Raw genomic sequence first — 20,956 nt, 5'->3', positions numbered from 1 at the left:
CCTCTCTCTCTCTCTCTCTCTCTCTCCTCTCTCTCTCTCTCTCTCTCTCTCTCTCTCTCTCTCTCTCTCTCTCTCCTCCTCTCTCTCTCTCTCTCTCTCTCTCTCTCTCTCTCTCTCTCTCTCTCTCTCTCTCTCTCTCTCTCTCTCTCTCTCTCTCTCTCTCTCTCTCTCTCTCTCTCTCTCTCTCTCTCTCTCTCTCTCCCGCTTTAGTGAAAACACTCCTTCACATTTCTCATAGTCACGTGCATGATCCGTTGTTGGCCATCCTCTCTCTGTTGCCTGCAGGCACAGGAGCAAGAAAAAAAGAATGCAACTTGAACAGGTCGAGCCTGAACCACAAAAAAAATGAAGTCACGGTGGTAAAAACAAAAGCAGGCAGGTGGAAACGGGTGCTTTAGATGCAGAGCACACACACACACGTTACATAATGCGTAGTAGAGAGGCAACAACAGGGAGGTAGGAATGATTCTGGTACAGATAGAGAAATCACACTTTTAAAAGAGTACAAATATTTATTTTTAAAGGCATAATCTTTAATTTGGACTCAGATTGTAAAATAGATAAAGAGATTATTTAGATATACTCGTTTATTCAGAGCATGAATGACTGAAATGCAGATAATAAGTCCTCTTTTTTAGATTAATACTAATGTAAAAACTACATATAATACATCAGTGGTGTCACTACTGAGTTTAGCTTTGCAACAAGTTATTTATTTATGAGATGAGACATGTTTTTATGAACATCTTCTAACGTGTGTTTTGACCTTAGACGTGGCAATTTGTGCAGGTATAATAATATTTAATTTAATCATTTTCACACCAAAGAAAAAAGGATTCTGTGGTTCCTTGAAGGATGGCATTTAAAAAAAGAATGCACAGGCAACTACAGAAACGGATTAATCCAAATGAGAGGAGGATTCAGAGCTCGCTGGAGGCAGCTTCACACTATTCATGAGCGCTGGTCAGAAAGGAGCCACACTGAAGGATTCAAATCGAATATTTAATTACATTTAGTTCGGAAGGAAACGTGTTAACGGCACATAAAACATTTTTCAGAATTATTAATGGAAATATCCTTTACTGCAACAGTACACAACATACACTGCACAGAGGTTAACGGACCGGAAACAAATAATATTGATCTTTTCAAAGTCATAAAACCTGTCGGCCTCTAAAAGGGTTGTGCCTCTGTTGACTGTGACTCATCCTATTGTGTTGCTGCTGACCCTGTTTGGTAATGACCGATCAGAGAGTACAGTCGTTGTATTCTCACCTGTCTGCTGCTGCTGCTGCTGCTGCTGCATGTTGAGGCAGCTCCCCTCGTGTCTGTAAGCACAATAACAAACCTTTTATTTCTTATTTCCCAGGTGTGAGAACAGATTCATAACTACAGCATATATCTAAAAGGGGGTAATCATCTGTTGTTATTAATGATTTCAGCATGACTGATTTAAAAATCCCCTAAAATTATACTAAAATGTAAGATTTTTGGAGACAAATGGGGAAACCTGTGCTGTTCCAAAATGACTGAAGGCAGAAGGTTAAATGTTCTGCTGTTTATTCTTAAAGGAAGATGGCTTAATCCTAAAAAATATAAAAAAAAAAAAAATGGAATTTCATTTCCTTTTTGAGATGATAGTCAAGTTTTCATTTTCCAAACTTAAAGAAAAAGTATATATTTCTTACTTCCTAGTGTGAAAAAAACTTTGTTTTTTTCATGAATAATGAATTCAGATTTAATACAGAACATATAAAAAACTCCTCACACATGACCCCAAAGACTGCACTCCCACTGATGTGAATTAATTAAAGCAGCCTAAACGTCTCAGACTGCTTTTTATCCTTTCATGGTACGATAATCATGTGAGTGCTGTGTAGCGGGGCGCAACATTTATAAATGTTGGATTATAGATAATCCTATTACAATCCGTCCTTCTCTTTTTTCCAGTCAAATTCTTGGGCATAACTAACTTTCCCTAAAGTCCAGACTGTGGCTCTGTTTATACTTGAGCAAGAAAATAGAAACCTTAGGGAACTAAAATCGGTTAAAAAATATATAAATATCATCAGTATTTTTTTACATCTTAAAACATATTTTAATGGGATTTTAAGTGCAACAACATAAGATTATTAGGCTATACAGCTTGTGCTTGAACGTTATTGCTGAGTTAATTCATTAATGATTTTGATTAAAATTATTTTAGACAATCACAAAACTTCAGCTTCAGAATTACAAAGGAAATGTTGGTTGTTTTCATAAAACTGTGGCAATAAATACTTTTTTAATGTGTTTATTATCGGCTGCTTGAGTAAATTAAGATGGCTTTGATAACTGCACATGAACTTCACTTGTAAGTATTTTAAATAAATAAATAAAAATAGAGATAAAGGCGTGAGAGTATGCCAGACACATCAGAATATTATAATTACATCACAGATGATCGATACCTCCGTGAAATAAAACGTTAAGTATGAACCGTGGCGTCTCTCACAGACAACTTTTAACCGACAAATTGTACCGCGCTCCAAATACAACCGTTTGTAAACTCTCTCCAGCATTGAACGTGACAAACACCGAGCCCACCGACATGTTTACGGTCAAATAAATCACCGACTCACCGCCGACTCTCGTCTCCATTGTCATGTCTCCCTGCGGTCTTTCCTGTTTTGTCGGTGCCGCTGGCAAAACAACCGTGTATTTACAACAGCCGACGACTTCTGATTGGTCGGTTCCTGGTCAGCTGACTCGAGCCGTACCCGGAAGTTGTGGAAACAGCGGTCTCTACATCACGTGTGTTTTTCTTTTCTTTTTGTACAACATGTACAATTGCACAAATTGTCAATAACAAACAAGCAAAATAAACAGATTTTTTTTATATGTCTATAAATAATATAAAGAAAGAGGAAAAGGAGACAATAAGGCACAACTTAATTACATACTTACATTTACAGCATTTATTTAATAATAATAATACATCTTATTTGTATAGCACTATAGTACTCAAAGACACTTTACATGATAAAAACAGAAACAATAGAAGTAATTACAATAAGAACAAAATAGATGACATCATAACAGTAAGGAACAACACGAAAAAGAAAAACATAACTGACTTTACAGGTTAATAGAATTTGGCAAGAATGTACAATATATTTATGATATATGCCCTTTCCTCAAATGTTCAGTCATAGGTAAAGAATCCAAACATAATAAAGAATAATGCAAAAATCATTGCATAAAACATCGATAATCAACTTTGAAACATTTTCTGATGGCACCGTTTAAGGTTGAGCTGTGCAAAAGGTACAATTTATATCTAAATCTTTCTTAAATTTCTGGAGAAAATGCTTTGCAGAGTAAAACTTGTGTATAATCTTAAAGGAAACCTCTTTATCTACATCACATGTATCCAGGTGAATGTTGAAACAGCATGCAGGCTGGTCACTGCGCTGGTGTTACAGCATGGTGTGGGGGGGAGTACATGTGAGTAATAAGTGAGAGTGGATTACAGTAGAACACACTACATTGCAGTCATTATTAGATTAATAAGTCTTTAAAGCAGCAGGTTGATGTCTGTGGAATTATCTCAAAATAACACACAGTGTCATGAAGGAACATGTCACCCAGTGTATAACATGTGGCTCAATGATATGTTTTTAATAGTGGAGCTCTATGGTACATCTGTTTCTGAAAACAGACGCATCAATTCATTCATTGGCTTTTGGTCTTGACAATAAAGAGAACACTCCCATACCTCAGGGGAAAGTAACGAGATGCAACTGGGTCTTAAGGGGTTAAATTCACCACAAATGAGCATGTTGTGTTCTGGATTCAAGAGCAAAAGGCTGAATGTGTTCAGCTCCCTCGTGCTCTTTGTACATGAAATGAACTCAACCAATGAGATCTCTGACTCGCAGCTCTTCCTCCAAGACGTGTCTCAACATAACTCCAACGTGCTGCTCGATAATATTTACAATGCACTCCACTGTGTGACTGCTGCAGTTTCACACAGTGAGAATATTGATGACTTCAGGCTGCACACACACACACACACACACACACACACACACACACACACACACACACACACACACACACACACACACACACACACACACACACACACACACACACAAACACTCTGTCCTCTGCCTTCCACACATCAATGTCATCTCCTGCAGCTATCACTTAACGCTCCCTGACCCTAATAACCTCCAGGCCTGTCTGTGTGGCTCCACTATCCCCCTTTATCACCGTACAGGGGGTCAGTCCACCATAATCATTACGTACAGTGACTTTGAACACTGGTGTGTGGATCACAACTGTAAATTATAATTGTATTTCTGATACTATATGATATTTGTTCTGATATATTTCTTTAAATGTCCATTAAATCGGTGTTTCTGTGGCATCTTGTTTTTATTCTTGAGTGCTGAATCTCCTGTCTGCACAACAAATTGGGTTATAACAGAGAAACCTTGAACCATGAAACCCTCTTTAATAAACACGCAGAGATTTGAAGTATTTCTTACTTAACTAAGGACCTTTTATAAAGACTTGTTAGATCATTTAAAGTCTTAATTAATTGACTCAAACTCTAAATTGTTGCTGTAAATAGTAGATTAATATGCTCGAGCGAAAGGTTGTGATGTCATACCAGCTAAGCATCACCTTATTGTTCTACCCGTTGTACCAGTTGTATCTGTATACAGTGTATTTTTAGGCTCAACTATGGGACAGTTTGTTCAGGCGCAACATATATGTATGCATGATGCAGGAGATAATGTGTTCGTTCGTGTTTGTGCGTGCCTGAATGGGCATGTGTCTGTCTGTCCACAGCTAATCTCAAATACTACTGAACCCCATCAGCCTAATATCTTTTCATCACGGTATGCTCAAGTGCCTCTCGTGTTTGCATTGATTCACACTGTTTGAAAAACATGTTTTATTGACTGTTTTATACCTTCATTGACGGCTGATTTACTCTCAATTTGGGATCTTGTTTCCGCTTGGTGATTAGGAATTATTCATGACCAGATCTGCACACCTTGATAAATCACAAGCATTGGTCCGGTGGTATTCCTCATCTATGTTTCCTTCAACACTGATGCATCTGATCATGGCTGTACGGGGCAGTGCTTTGTGTGTTTGTGTGTGGTTTTGTGAGAGAGAGAGATGGTGGCTGCCCTTAGGCCACACAGGTGTTGGTAATCTGAGTAGAGGGAGAGGTTAGCAGTGAAGTTGTCTAGCGGCAGAAAATGCACAGTGTAGCTTCCATTCCGCCCATAAATACTCCTCAAATACCCAAGAAGTGAAGCAAGAGCCTGTGGGATTACAAACACAGGACAGAACCAAACTCTGCTCCGTCTAGATTGCTAAATGAATATATAATCAAATATTACAGCAGTGGTCGTTGCAGAAACTCTACTGAAAGAACTGCTTATCGTGTGTCTCGCAATTTTAAATCTATTCCAGTATCATCCAGCAGGGGGCACCAGAATATCAAACTCTGTTAACTCACTCTAACAGAGCAAGAGTTATGAAGCAACCACACACACACACACACACACACACACACACACACACACACACACACACACACACACACACACACACACACACACACAAACACATCAAATATTACCAAACTGAATTCAAGTCACAAGATTATCTGTTGCCCATTCTGCATTACTGTGGTCTATCATGTGCTGTTATGACATCAACTGAATTAGATTTATTTTGAAGTTTTACTTGACTGTACAGTTTTATCTCCTTCTTTTAAACAAATTAGTCTTTTAGTCTCATGTATTCCCTTTGGTCTATATAAATATGCTTTGATGCATTGTATTTCTTCCACAAAGGTGTGTGGGCTACTGTAAAAACAAAGCATTTGACTTTAATGTACTTTAAATACTTCAAAAAACATTCCAGTATATATGTGAAACTGTGTCACTCTGCTTTTAAAGATTTGATCAAGCGGATGAAATGGCAGGTATATATAATAAGTATAACTTTTACTTTCTCTATAAAAACTTTGACAAGAAAAACATCTACTTTGCATAGTTGTATAAGAATTTATCATTTACATTTTAGCTGTAGAATCTTTAGTTTGAATTCTATTTTATTCTGCAGTAAATGACACGCTTAATAAATGACAGCCAATCACTGGTTTGCTTTCACCACATTAACATCAGGTTACTACTCCTGCACAAAGTGGTGTTTTAATGCACAGCTCAGGTCTGACCTCTGGTGTGAAGCTGCCGCCACTGTTTCCTCGTTCCCCTTTTTCCACCGTCATGTCACAGTTCATAGGGAAAAAAAACAGGTGTTAATAACACAGTTAATGATGGCTGAGTTACATTCAGCTGCTTCCGTTTCAGGGCTCCTGGTGTTGTGCATGTTGCCTATAACTGTCACGTCTCACTGACACCCTTGAATAGAAAAGACACATTGTTTGTTTTATAAGTAACGCCTTTGCTTTAACAAGCATCCATCTTGTGACTCTTGGCAAACAGAGGAGTCAGAAGAGAATGTGATATGTCAGCGCCAGAAATACTAAAAGGGATGGAGTTGAGTTGAAGAAATTAGTTTGAGAATGTCTTTCATCACGGGTCAGAGAGTTCATTTTATTTAAATTAGCCTATGTGCGTGTGAGTGTTTGGTCACCTGACCACCATTTGGTCAAAGTGACAAGAGTTTATAATGTTTACTTAACACGCAACACCATATGTCAGCAAGTTTACGAGCTGATCAGACTTGTTTGTGCTTCTTTTATAAACCAGTTTAGTAGGATTCAAAGGTTATACCCGCTTCATGATAGGGGCGGCACACCTTTTTCTGGAGCTGTCTTTACTATGTTTTGTTACATCATTTTGTCAAAAAGATATTCATGGTGCCCAGAGGATGAACCCTTGTGACTTTTGAGATCCCAATATTATGTAAAATTTAAATCGTTCAATTGATTTAGGCCGATGCCTGAATACCTGCAAAACTATCCCATCAGCCTCTGCTGTACTTTGTACTCATGTGCTAACTAGCAATTGCTAACATGCTAAACTATGGTGAACTCTGTAAGCTAAATATCATGGCATCTGCATTGTCATTGGAGCCTGTAAGCGATCTAACGTTAGCATTTAGCTCAAAACACTGCTCTGCCGCATGTAGACTCTTAAAGGAACAGTGTGTAACATTTGGAGTGATTAATTGACAGCAATGGAGTATAATATATTCATAACTATGTTTTAATCTGTGCATAATCACCTGAAACTAATAATTGTAGTGTTTTTCGGTAGCTTAGACAAAGCAATTTATATCTACATAGCGAGCGGGTCGTCTTCCATTGCACAGCCATGTTTCTACAGCAGCCCAGAATATTCACTGGGTCTGGCGAGAGCCATTCGCGTTTTTACATTATCCTGAAGGTAGGGATGCGTTCCTAAACCCCCGTATTAAGGCAACTACGCTTATGACTGTACTTGCAAAATATTTGCTGGTAAAAAGCCAACACTTTATCAATACATCTGTGAACATGTAAACAAAAGTGAAACCCAATTCAATCGGCCAACCACCGCTAGTTTACACAAGCACGGCACTCACGATAGGCCAAAGCAGCCAGGTGGACGACAGGAATGACAGATGTCTGTTATCTACATTCTTTATAAACTTGACTTTTTATTCATTTTATTAACATTTTACATTTGTTTCCAGTGAGATATTAATGACTTTATATTGTGACTTTATTGTTGTAAACATAACTGTTGCTGCTCTATAAACAATATGTGTATATATATTTTAAATGTAAATTCTAATCCTTGTTGTTTTAGAAAATTCTACATGTGGTTTTAAAAGCAATCATTTAGTCATGTAGCAGAGTATTCATAAGATTAAAATCCTCAAGATAATTATCCCTACCTGGAGGCCACCGTACTTCTCCAACATAGAGAGGGAGGGTGTGAGCAGAAAGGTATTTAGTTGGTCGCAACTATAGACTCTATATAAATCTGCAACGCACCCCTAGATGCCACCAAATCGTACACTTGGCCCCTTTAAATGTGAGCGTTATCATCGATCTGCTCGGGAAAAACCGTCAGCGTTTCCAGCTTTTAAGCACGTGGTGTACTCGTTCCCCTCTGCACAGAGTGAAAAGGTGTGAAGGGGTTAAAAGATCATCTAGCGCAGCGGATTTCAGATTCAGCGACGTTTGCTCGCTCAGCGGGCAGCGCTGGCTTCCCCATCCGATATTTAAACTCGCTGTGGATTGTGGGAGTCGAGGACACTGCCCAGGCTTGTTACCCGGAGAACCGGAGACATTTTTTTTCCCTCTTCTCCCCCCCCCCCCTGCTGTGTTTTTTTTTGTAAGTAACCATAAAAAAAACCGGGTTTGCACACCGTTGCGTCGTGTCGGGTGCGGTCGCTTATTCTCGTCCGAGCCGTCAACGTTGTCATGTATGTGTGTGTGTGTTTTTATGGGCATGGAGGCCGAGGACTTGCTGGAGCTGACAGCCGCGGAGGGAGGGGGAAGGAGGAGCGGGCAGCTGCCGCCGCTCAGCCGGGGTTTATATCCACTCGAGAGCCCGCTTGACCTGAAAACAGGATAACAAAAATGCCCTCAGCTTGTTCTTGACAGCTGGATATCTTCACCGCTCGTGTTGTCGCGTAGTCTTGATAGAATAAATGTACATGTGCGAGACGTCCGTTGAGCTGTTGACATGCGGAAATCGTTGTCCAGCGGAGAGAGAAATGCCCAGAGAGACGGTTTAAACTCACCTACACCTGTTCGGAGTGGAGAAATGCGGCAGTTTCTGTATCTTATTATTATTTATTTGATCTGCTGGTCAAGAACGTGATTGGCGGTTTATGTTTTGATACAATGTATCGTGTGAAATTCAACCATTGCAGCGTGATTAAGGAAACAGCTGGGCCTTTTGTGGTGCTAATTAATAATCAGTATCAGGACTACTAATTGATGTCTGCATCTGGTACAATAAAAAAATGTATATATATATATATATATATATATATATATTTTCCATCACAGGCGGTTTTACATTTCCATAACATTATTCAGGGTTTTATAACGTTTTACTTGAATATCACCATCAATACATAATAGCATATGAATATGCAAATGTCCATTTATTAACTGACCATTCCGGTGATACCAGGGTGCTAAATGGCTTGTTATCAACACAATGACATCCGTACCCAGCAGCATTGCTATCTGTGACATTTAACAGGCTCTGTGACCGGGATCTAAACAAAACACACAGAAAGCCGATCTCGGGTAATCAATATTAGGCATAATAACAATATTATGTGATATTGTATGTAGTAGGAGGTCAGGGCTGGGTGTTGGGATGTAATAAGTGTTCAGGATTGTATCGGCTTTTGTTTTTCTGTCTAACGCTGTGGGGTGAAAAGGGAAACAAACCTTCAAAAAACTAAAGGTTAAACAAATAGTATTGGTGGCTTATTCAGGTATTGCATTTATTTAGTTGTTAAAGTAATTTAGAGAACAGAATCCTTCCATGAGTGTGATACTGACAAGTGTTACCCATCTGTGTTTTCATTCAGCGAAGACAGAAAGCACAATTTCAGTATGTTTTCAGTGTCCGAATGGATATCAAGTGCATTTTAGAAAGATGTCACACTCGGTGCACTCAATATCTCTTATTCATCTACTCACCGTAAAAGGAAGTCAGCCTGGTTCCGATTTTTGCTAATGGGTGATGGTCTCGGTGTTTCCCCTGCAGAGTCTGACACAGGCAGCGGTCTCAGCAAGATGACGAGCCGAGGAGCAAAGAAGAAGTTGACCAAGACGTCCCGGTCCAGCAAGGCCGGGGTCATCTTCCCCGTAGGACGCATGCTGCGCTACATCAAGAGGGACCTGCCCAAATATCGCATCGGGGTGGGAGCGCCCGTCTACCTGGCTGCTGTGCTCGAGTACCTCACCGGTGAGATTCATCCTATGGCGAGAGAACGACGAGAGAATTTATTTGTTTTTATCGTACATTTTCTAGTTTTCTAGGTTTAAATGATGTCTTTTACTGTTGCACTATGTTTATTATCCCGCACCGATCACAAAGCCTCATGTCTTTGTGTGTGCAACGTGCTTGGCAGTAAACAGTTTCTGTTTCTGACAAAATATTAAAAAAAACGCACACATTTCAGCATAGAACTTATCTTCTTATCACAGATGTTCATCAGGCTGTCAACTACTACAACAACAACAACAACAACAACAACAGCTGATCCGCAGTCTTGTAATGATTTATTTTGACCCAACTGTAATAGTTTTAGAATATAAAGTGATGCCAGGCAGAAAGTAATGCAACCAAAAGAGACACCTGAGGAACTTCTCCCACTAAAACGCCAGCAGAGAGATACGAGGACGAGATGAAGCATTTTAAAGACGTACGTGTATTCAGAGATCCACTGATCTCCTGGAATTACGTTAAAGGTTGTATTTGGAGGCCCTTTTGCATCGTTCTCATGTATTTTAATTAAAGTTTACTCTATACAAATGATCTAGAATCAAGGGACCACGTGGAAGTCTATTATTGAGTTCACCTCAGCATTCAGAGGCGTGAACTGTTTTTCTAAACCTCGGGTGCTCGACGATGTTTATTGATAGTTTTGTTTTTCATCTATGCAGCTGAGATCTTGGAGTTGGCAGGTAATGCAGCCAGAGACAACAAGAAGGGTCGCATCACACCACGACACATCCTGCTGGCCATCGCCAACGATGAGGAGCTGAACCAGGTCAGAGCCCTGCACGTATTTTAGACATGCTGCATTTAGTATGTAAACTTGATGATATGTCACACCTATTTAACCCGAAAAAACCTTCGGTAGGATGGAAAAGCATGTTTGTATCAAACAATCGCCGAAACTACACCGTTTCACATAGCCAGAGGCTGTACAAACCGTCATTATCGTCAGATTTTCCTCTTTCAGACGGTCCTTGAACACGTCATGTGTCACAAAAAGCAGCCAAACAAAGGTTAAACTTTTGATATTTCATAAAATTTGCATCAAAGTGCACTGAGCAGAGGACATGATGTAAAAATGTGAACACCTACACCGGTAACACTTGAAGACACTTGAATATATTGATTCCAGTGTTTTCCAATTTGTGTGAAATATATTATCACAGAAATTCAACTTGCACTTTTACATTTTTTTTATTTATGACATTGTAACTGTGTTATACTGCACAAAAGATATTTTTGAGTTCTCTCTGCTTCCAGCCATGATTGTGCTGTTTCCATGGAGGTGCAGGATTTATACTTTGTAGTGGAAATCAAAGCCACAGAGAACAAAATCGCAACAAAACTGCTTTGAGTTCAGAGGATTAAAAGTTCCTAATTTGCCTTTTGTCCAATGCAAACACCAAGTTTTTTTATTTATTTCTTACCCTCCAGGCACTGACCTTGTCTTCCTGTCTCAGTTGCTGAAAGGTGTGACCATCGCAGCGGGTGGAGTCTTACCCAACATCCACCCAGAGCTGCTGGCTAAGAAGAGAGGAATAAAGGGAAAGCTGGAGATGCCCATGTCACCCGCCCCCGAGAAAAAACCCAAGCCGGTCAAGAAATCGGCGAGCAAGAAAATGAGTCGGAAAAAGGGGGGAGCGAAGGCTAAGGTACTCTTCCATTTGAACAGTCTGTGGTCCAATGTGGGAAGTTGAAATTGGAAGAAAGAATGGAGAAAGTTAAGTATTTGTTTGGCCGCTCAGGAGCACCATAACCATTGAACCACTAAACGTTGTTGTTGTGGTACGCTGATCTATTTATTTATAAAATGAAAACTTTTTTTACTCTTAAGAACAAACCCAAATGTCTTGAACAGGAACTATCTTAATTTACCTAACAGAAGTAGGAAAATGCCAAAGGAGCGCAGTTCCACTGACATATCATACTAAACGCTCTTATGTCTGTTGTATCTTCTGAGCATTCAGCCCTGTTGTTGGTGTCATTTGGGTAAACAGACAACGATGTCATTTCAACTTTAAAAGGTAGCAAAAGCAAATAATTCCCCTGAAAAATGTAAAAAATCTTTCTGCTTCCAAACAAACTTTGGTTTGAGTCGATAGGAATGAAAACGTTAAATGTTGAAATGATAGCCAGCACTTCTGATGAGTTCTTCGGCTCTAACGCATTATAATGACTTGAATGCATTGTATGTCCAGGGGATCCTTTATATGTTTTGTAGTAGTGTGGACAGAATATGTTTTGTTGATTAGTTAAAAGGTTGTCCATCTGTAACAGGAAGGGAAAAGTTGAAATAACACCCGAAACCTAACTAACTTGCTTCAGCATTGATACTGTAGCTGACCCTGACCTCTTAACCTGCCCACAGAGGGTACCAAGAGACAACAGTTCTCTGTCCCACAGAGGGTCTGATAGTGTCCACATGCATTCTGTGTTAACAGAAGCAGGGCGAGGTGAGCAAGGCGGCGTCGGCGGACAGCACCACAGAGGGATCTCCAGTCGACAGCTTCACCGTGCTCTCCACCAAGAGCCTCTTCCTGGGTCAGAAGGTCAGTTCTCTCTCTGTAGAAATAGACAGACATGTCTATGCTAAATATATTATCAACCACAGGTGAGTCTGTGTTGATTCCCCAAAAAATTCCAAAAAAAACCCCGAAGAATTTTCGTGTTTAAAGTTCTCTGAGATTATAAAAATTATAAAATTTCGAGAGAAAAATCTGATAATCAAAAAAAGTTACAAATGCAGTTATTTATCCTGAAGTTGTGTTCATGTGCTCAGGATGGCCTCTGAGCGAGGCGAAGGCCCTGAAAGATTCCTAAACACGTCTTCTTTTAAGTTCTCTCTGAGTTATGATTTTAACATAATACTGGTAACAGTATGAATTGTAGTGTATCCTCACGTTATTCCTGTTAGACGTTTTCTTTTGCCGATGGGCTGTCAGATAAATCCTAAAGATTGCTGTTTTCTTACCTACGATGGCCTTAATACGCCGTCATACTGTTGAATTATTTAAGTTTGGAAAGAACAGATACCTAACTCATGCCAGGCTAAAATAAGGCTTATAAATAAGTCAGAGTTCTAGACACGTGTTTGATAACTTACAGAAACATGAAGTAAGACGTTCATAGATACAGACTGTGTACACATACAAGGACTCTCTTTTTTTTCTATAATGCCGTACCATACAAATTAAAAGTGTAATATTTCAGAAGTAAAAGGAATAAGACATCTAATACCTGTTTCAGTGCCGGGATCCTATCTGTGTTTTACAGTAAACTTGATTTCTCATTCTTGATTTCTCTTTGAGGTCAATCGGATGATAAAACTGTAAAACCAAAGATATGTTTCCTATGTTTCTCAGCAACAGGGTTTTTAATCAAAAATACAAAATAAGACTACAAACTGTTAGATCTGCCGTCTGTCATCGATACATTTCTATCATAACTGAACCAGATTTAATAGGTGATAATGTTATCTGTTCTGTCTCATAGAAAGAAAACTTGATATTTTGTAATGGAAGTTTCCATCCCGCTGTACTTCCTAACGGGTCTGCTTTGATTCACCAGACTTCATCTAGTGGCTTTAGCTGTAATAGTAGCAACCATGAATGTTTGTCGACTGCATCTCAGATCCGCCAGATCTGGAGGCTCCCCTCGCTTTGGTTCTGCTGAGCATACAAACCTCTTTTTAACCTTCTTTTTATTCTTCTTTTTTTGAACTGCAACATGGAAGTAAATTTACCCGAGAGTCGCGTCTTTCAAGCCTTTTTCTGAAATGTTCAAGTTTCAAGATCTGAAGCTCTGAGTTTGAATGACATAAGGGGGGGGGGGGGGTAGTAATGTGTAAAAGAATGAATGACTCAATAATGATGCAAGAAGTGTCACTGATTCCCTGTAGTAAATGAATAATAATTGCTAATTTATTATGATTTTGGCCCTGTGCATAGTCTTAGTGCTAAAATCAAAAAAAGTGGGAAATTTACTTCCAGAGCTCAACATTTCAGCTCAGTTGTGACTTTTAAATGCTGCTAATTTCACTGCATGCATTGGGCTACCGTGCATATGCTAATGATGTATGATTCAACACCGCTGACCTGATGTAACAGCAGACTTAGCTTTTAAAGGATATACACAGGATATACACCTTGGTTGTGAAAATATGCTGGCTCTACATGCTGCAGTGGCTCGTTAGCGGCCCTCGCTCCTTCCTCAGAGGCCGACTATTAAATAAGAAAAAACAACAATGACAAGAAAAGGGGTCCCTTAAGAAGGTTCTTCAGAAGGTCTCCAGCACAACCTGAGTCCCGGTGAGGAAGTCGAGCACAGTAACGCACCGCGCTCTCTCTCTCTCTCTCTCTGGGGTTGTCCTCTGCAACAGCATCCAACACAAACTACCCACGCTAACATTCATTCCAGCAGAATGATGATTAATACGGCTGAATATCCGAGACATCAGTAGCAACTGCAGGCTGTTTTTCACACTCTATACTTAACTCGGAAAGATAAAGATAAGGTTGAAAATTTGCAAATTTCCCCTTTTTTTTAAATGTGAAATCAAACTGATCGACTGTAAAGGATCGACTACGCCACACTCAGTCACAGGAAGTATTTGTGTGCAGTCATACTTTCCGCATGAGTAAAATGGCTCAGCGCTCGCTTGTGTAGCTTACACGAACGGTTTGCAGCCGCTGTTTGGAAATCAGTGGATGAAAATCAAAGCAACGCCCACTGATTAAGATAATGAACCCATGAAGAGAAAAGCTAGTCTGTTCTTCTGTTTTATAGCCTCAATTACCACAGCTGCACTTCTCCTGCCAAAGTGTTCAATCTCAGTCACACTCTTTTAAAATCACAGGTCTGTTGTCAATGCTTTGTTTTGGGATGCTTTGGGTGAAATCTGGTGTTTGTGCAACAGATGACTAATGAATCTTAGACTCTACTAACAGGATGTGAAATATTCTTAACATCTAAAAGGATACCTTGACATTTCTACTTTGTCGTTTTAGAATACTCCCCTCGGTCTTGGTAAAATTGCTGTCTTCAAACAAAATATAAGATATAAAATATATATATTTGGATTTGTCTTGAGTAGATAGAATATAAACTGACATTCAATAGGAACAGCAGGACTAAAGGGACGTTGCAATACATTTAATACGTAGTGACGTAAAATGACATAAACACTCGTTACGCTCTCAAATTACTGCAAACACAGCTGCGTAAGATTAGATTTTGACATGTCACTGAAGGAAAAGCACAGGTTTAAATAGAACAGAACCATTGTTAATGTTAGTAACACCTGTGCTTCAAGTCAAAACGTCTGCTGCTTATCCAACATGTTTCTGTCGGTTAGTTTCAGCTCGTGACTCATGTCCCTCCTGGTTGAAGCCATTTGTCTGTGCGGTCCTAATTATTCAGGCTCTTTCCATCGACATTTTAAATAATTTAGCGTTCGCCAATCAATGCACCTGCAGGCCTGCTGTCCTATTTGCCACAATTTGCTTTGAAAACGTATAAAATGAAAGTGCTCTTCCAGAGGGCTTAATGCTGACTAACGCTGATCGAGCAGTAGCAGTATAACTTTTGTAGCAGTGAGTTTAGTTGCTTGTGTACTCTTGTCAGTCCACATCTAGACAGTAAATTATGTGTGTCAGTGCACACAAATGTATTTAGCATTCACTCACTGTGTGCGTTCAGCTGTAGTGCCGATATGTTGACTGTTCGGTTCTATAAATCATCAGAAAGTCAAGGTATCCTTTTTTAAGCAGTGGTGTGAATCTGGTTTTAATTGCTTTGCTTCCTCCCCTCTTCCTTCCTGCTCTCCCTCCTCCTCGGCATGCCTCCCCCCCTCCCTGCTTACCCTCCCCCCCCTCCGCAGCTCAACCTCATCCACAGCGAGGTCAGTAACTTGGCTGGCTTTGACGTGGAGGGGGTCATCAACCCCACCAATGGTGAACTTGAACTTAAAGATGATCTAGGTGAGGCCCCCCTCCCCTCCCTCCCCATCCTCTCTGGTCCCAGTTTTGAGATTTAAAATCCTTGAATGTTCAAAAGCTAAATGATTCATTTAGGCAACTTGGTCGATGAAAGTGGAAGAGAGTTATTGAGTAAATCTACAATATGTGTTGCTTAGATATTTGTTTTTGGTTTGAAATCAATTGACGATCTGACGGAAAAAAGAAATATGACAAAAATCCAGGTGAAAATCGAGTGATATTTGTTCCGTCTCTGCATTTTTCTCTTCACTTTCTAGAAGTGTGCTGAGCTCTTTCCAAAGTTTATCTTAATCTTATTAATCTATGGAGATCAGCGTCCTCTTGTAGCAGGAAATATACAATTAGTTTCGACACTTTGGAACATGAAATATGTCCATTCAACCACAACCTTCCCTGGTTATTAAGTCAAATTCCCTTGTTCGTAGACACATACTTGGCGAATAAAGTGGATTCTGATTCTGAAATGACTTGAGGATTACAGTAAAACCCTGATGAAAGATGCAGCCGTTCAAAATGAATAAAAGAAGGACGTGCGCTGTACGATCAGCCTTTGACGTCTGCTGACCTGGAAAAGCTTGTTGATTAAATAAATTAACTTATTTATTACAGTGTGAATTCCCGGTGAGGACCTCAAGTCACTCAGCCGGCTCTCTGACTGAAAACGAAGAGAAAGACGTATTTTCTCTGGCAGATCAATAGAAAATATTGTATTGAAATACAAATCCCAGCAGCGAGTTGAGAATTTCTGCGGAGACATTCAAGGATTTTCATCAAAGCGCCTCAGAGAGCGGTGATCCTGCTTGCTCTTCCTGTCGTGTAAATGTGTTGAGGTTCATTCCAGGTTGTCCTCCTTTCAGATGGCTGTCAGACCTTTTTAAAAAAAGCTTTATAATCACTGTAATTCCACGACAATGGTTGTGAATTACAGAAGAAAAACACGACATGAACCCTTGTTAGTTGCTCTCTGCAGCCTGACTGTGAGGTCGATAGCCTGGAGTTTGATCGTAGAGTTATTTGCTCATTTTATATGAGCCAAGAAATCTGGACGACACAATCAGTCAGATGGTCGCTTTCTTTAATGTCCCCAATTTTAACAACTACCAAAAAAAAATTTAATATTTGAAAATGCACTCTAACAATCTTGTGTGGTCATGAGTGTAAGCTACAAACATTTAGTTGGTCATTCTGTGACAGTAAATCTGGCCACGGGTGCCGTCCTGCTTCCTGATTACATAATGTCACCCACCGTGTCCTCACTTGCCTCCTTGTTTCCTGTGATGCCAATAAGGAGCGCCCTCACATCTCTTTTCTTCCCGTTTCATCCTTTTTTGTTCTATTTTTTTTTCTTTTTTACCCACATTATTGCTCCTGATCTCTCTCACACACACACTGTTTTTACCACCATGTTGTTTGCCTGTTGTTGTTGTTATTGTTGTCGTCTGTAGTTGCAAGTTGTCCAAGCCGACCTTTCCATCGTGGATAGCGAAGCTGTCGTTCACCCGACCAACTCCTCCCTCTATTCAGGTGGTGAAGTAGGTAAAGGAACCATCCAACCCACAGAGGCCCCGTCTGCTCTCTCTCTCTCTCTCTCTCTCTCTCTCTCTCGCTCTCGCTCTCGCTCTCTCGCTCTCTCGCTCTCTCTCGCTCTCTCTCTCTCGCTCTCTGCATATTCCAGATAGTCTGCACTGCAGTCTGTGGACAAACATCGCAGCAGTAGTAGTTATTTAGTAAGAATACATTTTTAACACAACTCCCTGCTGTTCTTCTTGTAAATGCTTCACTGTAGTTTATATGTGAAACATTTCGTGAGTGAACACAGTGTTTGAAGTGTGCGAGCGGGGACTATTCTACGTACGCCAGGAAGCTGTTGTGGGGAAACTCCAGCTGCCAAACGGCGTTGCGGTCCCACGCGATGTCTTCAATAAAGCTAGCCCAGAAGACAAACTCAAAGTGGACATTTTGAAAAGGATAATTTGAATTTGGCAGCTTACTGCAATGAAATAAAAAAAGACTGCTGGTTGGCAGCTGACTGTGTTTTCTCAGTTTGTCAGAAATTCCGGCGTTTTTGTTTATTTATGCACCGAAAATGAAGAGTTTCTGCATGAAACCAGAGTCTGGAGTGAGGCAGAAACACCAGCTTCGTATTTTTATACAATCTAAAGCAGGGGTGTCAAACTCATTGTTGCTCTGGGGCCGCATCGGCATCATGGTTGCCCCCAAAGGGCCGGTTGTCGGCGGGGGGGGGGGGGGGGGGGGGGGGGGTGCTGCTGCTCCTTCGTCGTCGTCGTCGGCGGGGGGGAGGGCTGCTGCTGCCACATACGCTGGTGGAGGTGTGTGCGCGCGGATCGGGGAGGAGCTCCGCCGTGCGCGATTTCCATTTTTTTTTTTTTTGCTGGTAGATTCGCGGGCCACATAAAATGACGTGGCGGGCCGGATCCGGCCCACGGGCCGTATGTTTGACACCCCTGATCTAAAGCCATGCTGCTGCTGCTGCTGCTGCTGCTGCTGCTGCTGCTTGTTTGTTGCCTTGACTGAAGTGCGGGCGATCCGGGGCTCGCTTCGTTTCCTGTTCCCCTCCACTGTGCTGTCAGTTCAGCTGGTTAGAAAGAGAATCCAACAAGTTTTTTTGATTGGGACGTTAATTTCCTGGAGATTCAGATTTAAAACTCACGGGCGTCGATCACTTGTCAATTAATGAGTGATTGAATGTCTTAACTGTTCAACCACTAATGATGCAACAGGTGATTTAAATATATATTGTATCTGCTTGCTCGTATTGGCTGTTTAATTTCAGCTTTTGGAATGACGTCCTTTACCAATTAAAATAAGAATAAAGATACTTTAAACATGTATTCAAACAAGTTACAGGAGCTTTTACATGTTCATACATAACAAGCTTTTTTTTAAACGGACTCTTCACTTTAATTTGGGGGTGAAAGCGAATGCCCTCAGGTCCACTGCAAATAAGCCGGTATGTGAGGACAGAGGGAAGTAATTAGGGACCTCCGGCTTTAACACATTAGTTTAACCGACTCGGGAGTGAGTCATTTGGAAAACAGCAGCCCTGAATCTTTGCACTCCGGTCTCTGTTACTTCATTTGTGAGACCTTTTCTACGTCTCACAAATGAAGTAACAGAGACTCTGTGTGTGTGTGTGTGTGGCATGAGCTCAGAGAGAGAAGCCAGGTAAAAATGATTGACAGCATCGTTGTGTCCATGTCTGTCTGTCCGTCTCCATGTTTTGCCTGCTTGCCTGTCTGCATGACATCGCCTCTCCTCTTTCTGTCCGTCAGCAGTATATGAGGTGCGTAATCACTCCCAATCCTCTCCTCCACCGACAGGCTCTGCTCTGGAGAAGAAGGGAGGGAAGGAGTTCACCGAAGCGCTGTCGGAGCTGAAGAAGAAAAACGGCCCTCTGGAGGTGGCTGGCGGTAAGTGCAAAGGGCAGACGCTGTCGGGATTTACCAGATTTACCAGATTGAATGCTGCTTATTGTGTGGACAAAAAAGATTAATACGAAAAAAACAGAGTTTGTCATTGATGCCCGAGGAACGTGAACAAGTCAGGCTCTGCCGTTGTTAGTTTACATTATTATTGTGTATGTAGTTCTGGCTGTTACTCTAATAATGATAGGTCTGTGACTGGTTTTTGACTTCATGTTGTCAGTTACAGATAGTCGACTAAGATTTATCCACTACGAGATTGTACGACGTGTCTTATACGACATCTCTGAGCCGATTGCCTGTGATTGTATTCATTCAATCACACTATACATCAGCGGTCGTTACAGACGCTCCTGACGGAGGTCTGAACTCTACTGAGCGCATGTTTTCTAGTTAATTATGTTCCCTAACGAGCTCAGAAGCCACCTCGACCACCTCGTCTGCAGAGTTTGTGTTTAAATGCCTCTGCTTTGTCCACAAATAGTCAAACGTCCGTATCCATGCAAGAAAAACGTAACGACCGTGACGCTGCAATCATCTCTTCTTCTGGTATCGTTCTGCTTTGATGACACTGACTTTTCATGACTTTCTTCCAAATGTCACCATCGGATATTATGTTGATATCGATCTACTCGAGCACCATCCAGCTCTCATGACAGTGATGTCAGTGTGTCCGGTAAATCTCTAGAGACACACACACACACTTCTCTTAAAGGCTACATTTTGCTCGAATTTCCATTGTCTTTGAACTTTTTAGAGAACCGGTGGTTATTTATTAGTGGCCATAATATCTGTCCTTGGCGGCTTGAGTCTCAAACTGCAGACATCGGTCTTTAGAGAGTCGTATCGTTTGAGCCGTCAGATTATTTTATCCTTCAGTTCATCTTTTCTGTCCCTCTCTTATTCGTTCTCCATCTGTCTCTCTCGTTGTTAATCGCTCACGCTCACTTTTTTCAAACGCTCCCCAGCCTCACCACTGCTCTCTCTTAACAGTCGGCATCATAATCCCCGTGTCTGTGTGGAGCTCATGAATAGATTACCAGGTGACTGTCAGGGATTCTGGGGATCTGGATCGGTCATCCCGACCAGACCTGGTTCAGAACGGCCGTCAAACAAGTGCTTCATGTTTAAGATGCTCGTAAAAAGTATTTGCTCATCTGGATTTTGCGAACAATCCTCCCTATTTCTTTTGTCATGTTGTAATGTACGGACAGAATTGTTTGCAGTACTGTCCATATAGTTTGATTGACGGGTGATCTGCAGATGTGCAAGTCACAAACACCACCACACACGGTTCCTCGGTCCCAAACCGTACAACAAGTTGAACTTTGCAGGAAAAAAATATCATCATCATCATCATCATCATCATCATCATCATCATCATCCGCACACTTTACCTCTCGACCAGATCACACATGCAGTGTGACTGGCGCTCGCTCTGCCGTGTGAAGTCTCTCCATCCTCTTTGTGTGCCATCTGGAAATGAGCTCGTCCTCGGCTTTGACTCCGGTCCAGTGACGCCTTC

At 40.9% G+C, this 20,956-nt stretch overlaps 1 protein-coding gene across 1 annotated transcript; it reads left to right on the top strand.

Moving 5' to 3' along the window:
* Positions 1 to 8,442: 8,442 nt before the first annotated feature.
* LOC306715639 (core histone macro-H2A.1-like) lies at positions 8,443 to 19,419 on the top strand (the record flags this gene model as incomplete). Its single annotated transcript, XM_079186077.1, has 6 exons — positions 8,443 to 9,956; positions 10,658 to 10,764; positions 11,453 to 11,644; positions 12,434 to 12,541; positions 17,434 to 17,524; positions 19,330 to 19,419. Coding segments are annotated over exons 1-6 (820 nt in total), but the record flags the coding sequence as incomplete, so codon positions are not given.
* Between the last annotated feature and the right edge of the window lie 1,537 nt (positions 19,420 to 20,956).

The sequence above is a fragment of the Pholis gunnellus genome (genome assembly GCF_910591455.1).
Source record: "Pholis gunnellus genome assembly, contig: scaffold_176_ctg1, whole genome shotgun sequence".
Lineage (NCBI taxonomy): Eukaryota > Metazoa > Chordata > Actinopteri > Perciformes > Pholidae > Pholis > Pholis gunnellus.
The sequence above is the reverse complement of the archived record's forward strand: the minus strand, read 5'-3'. Positions and strand labels throughout refer to the sequence as shown.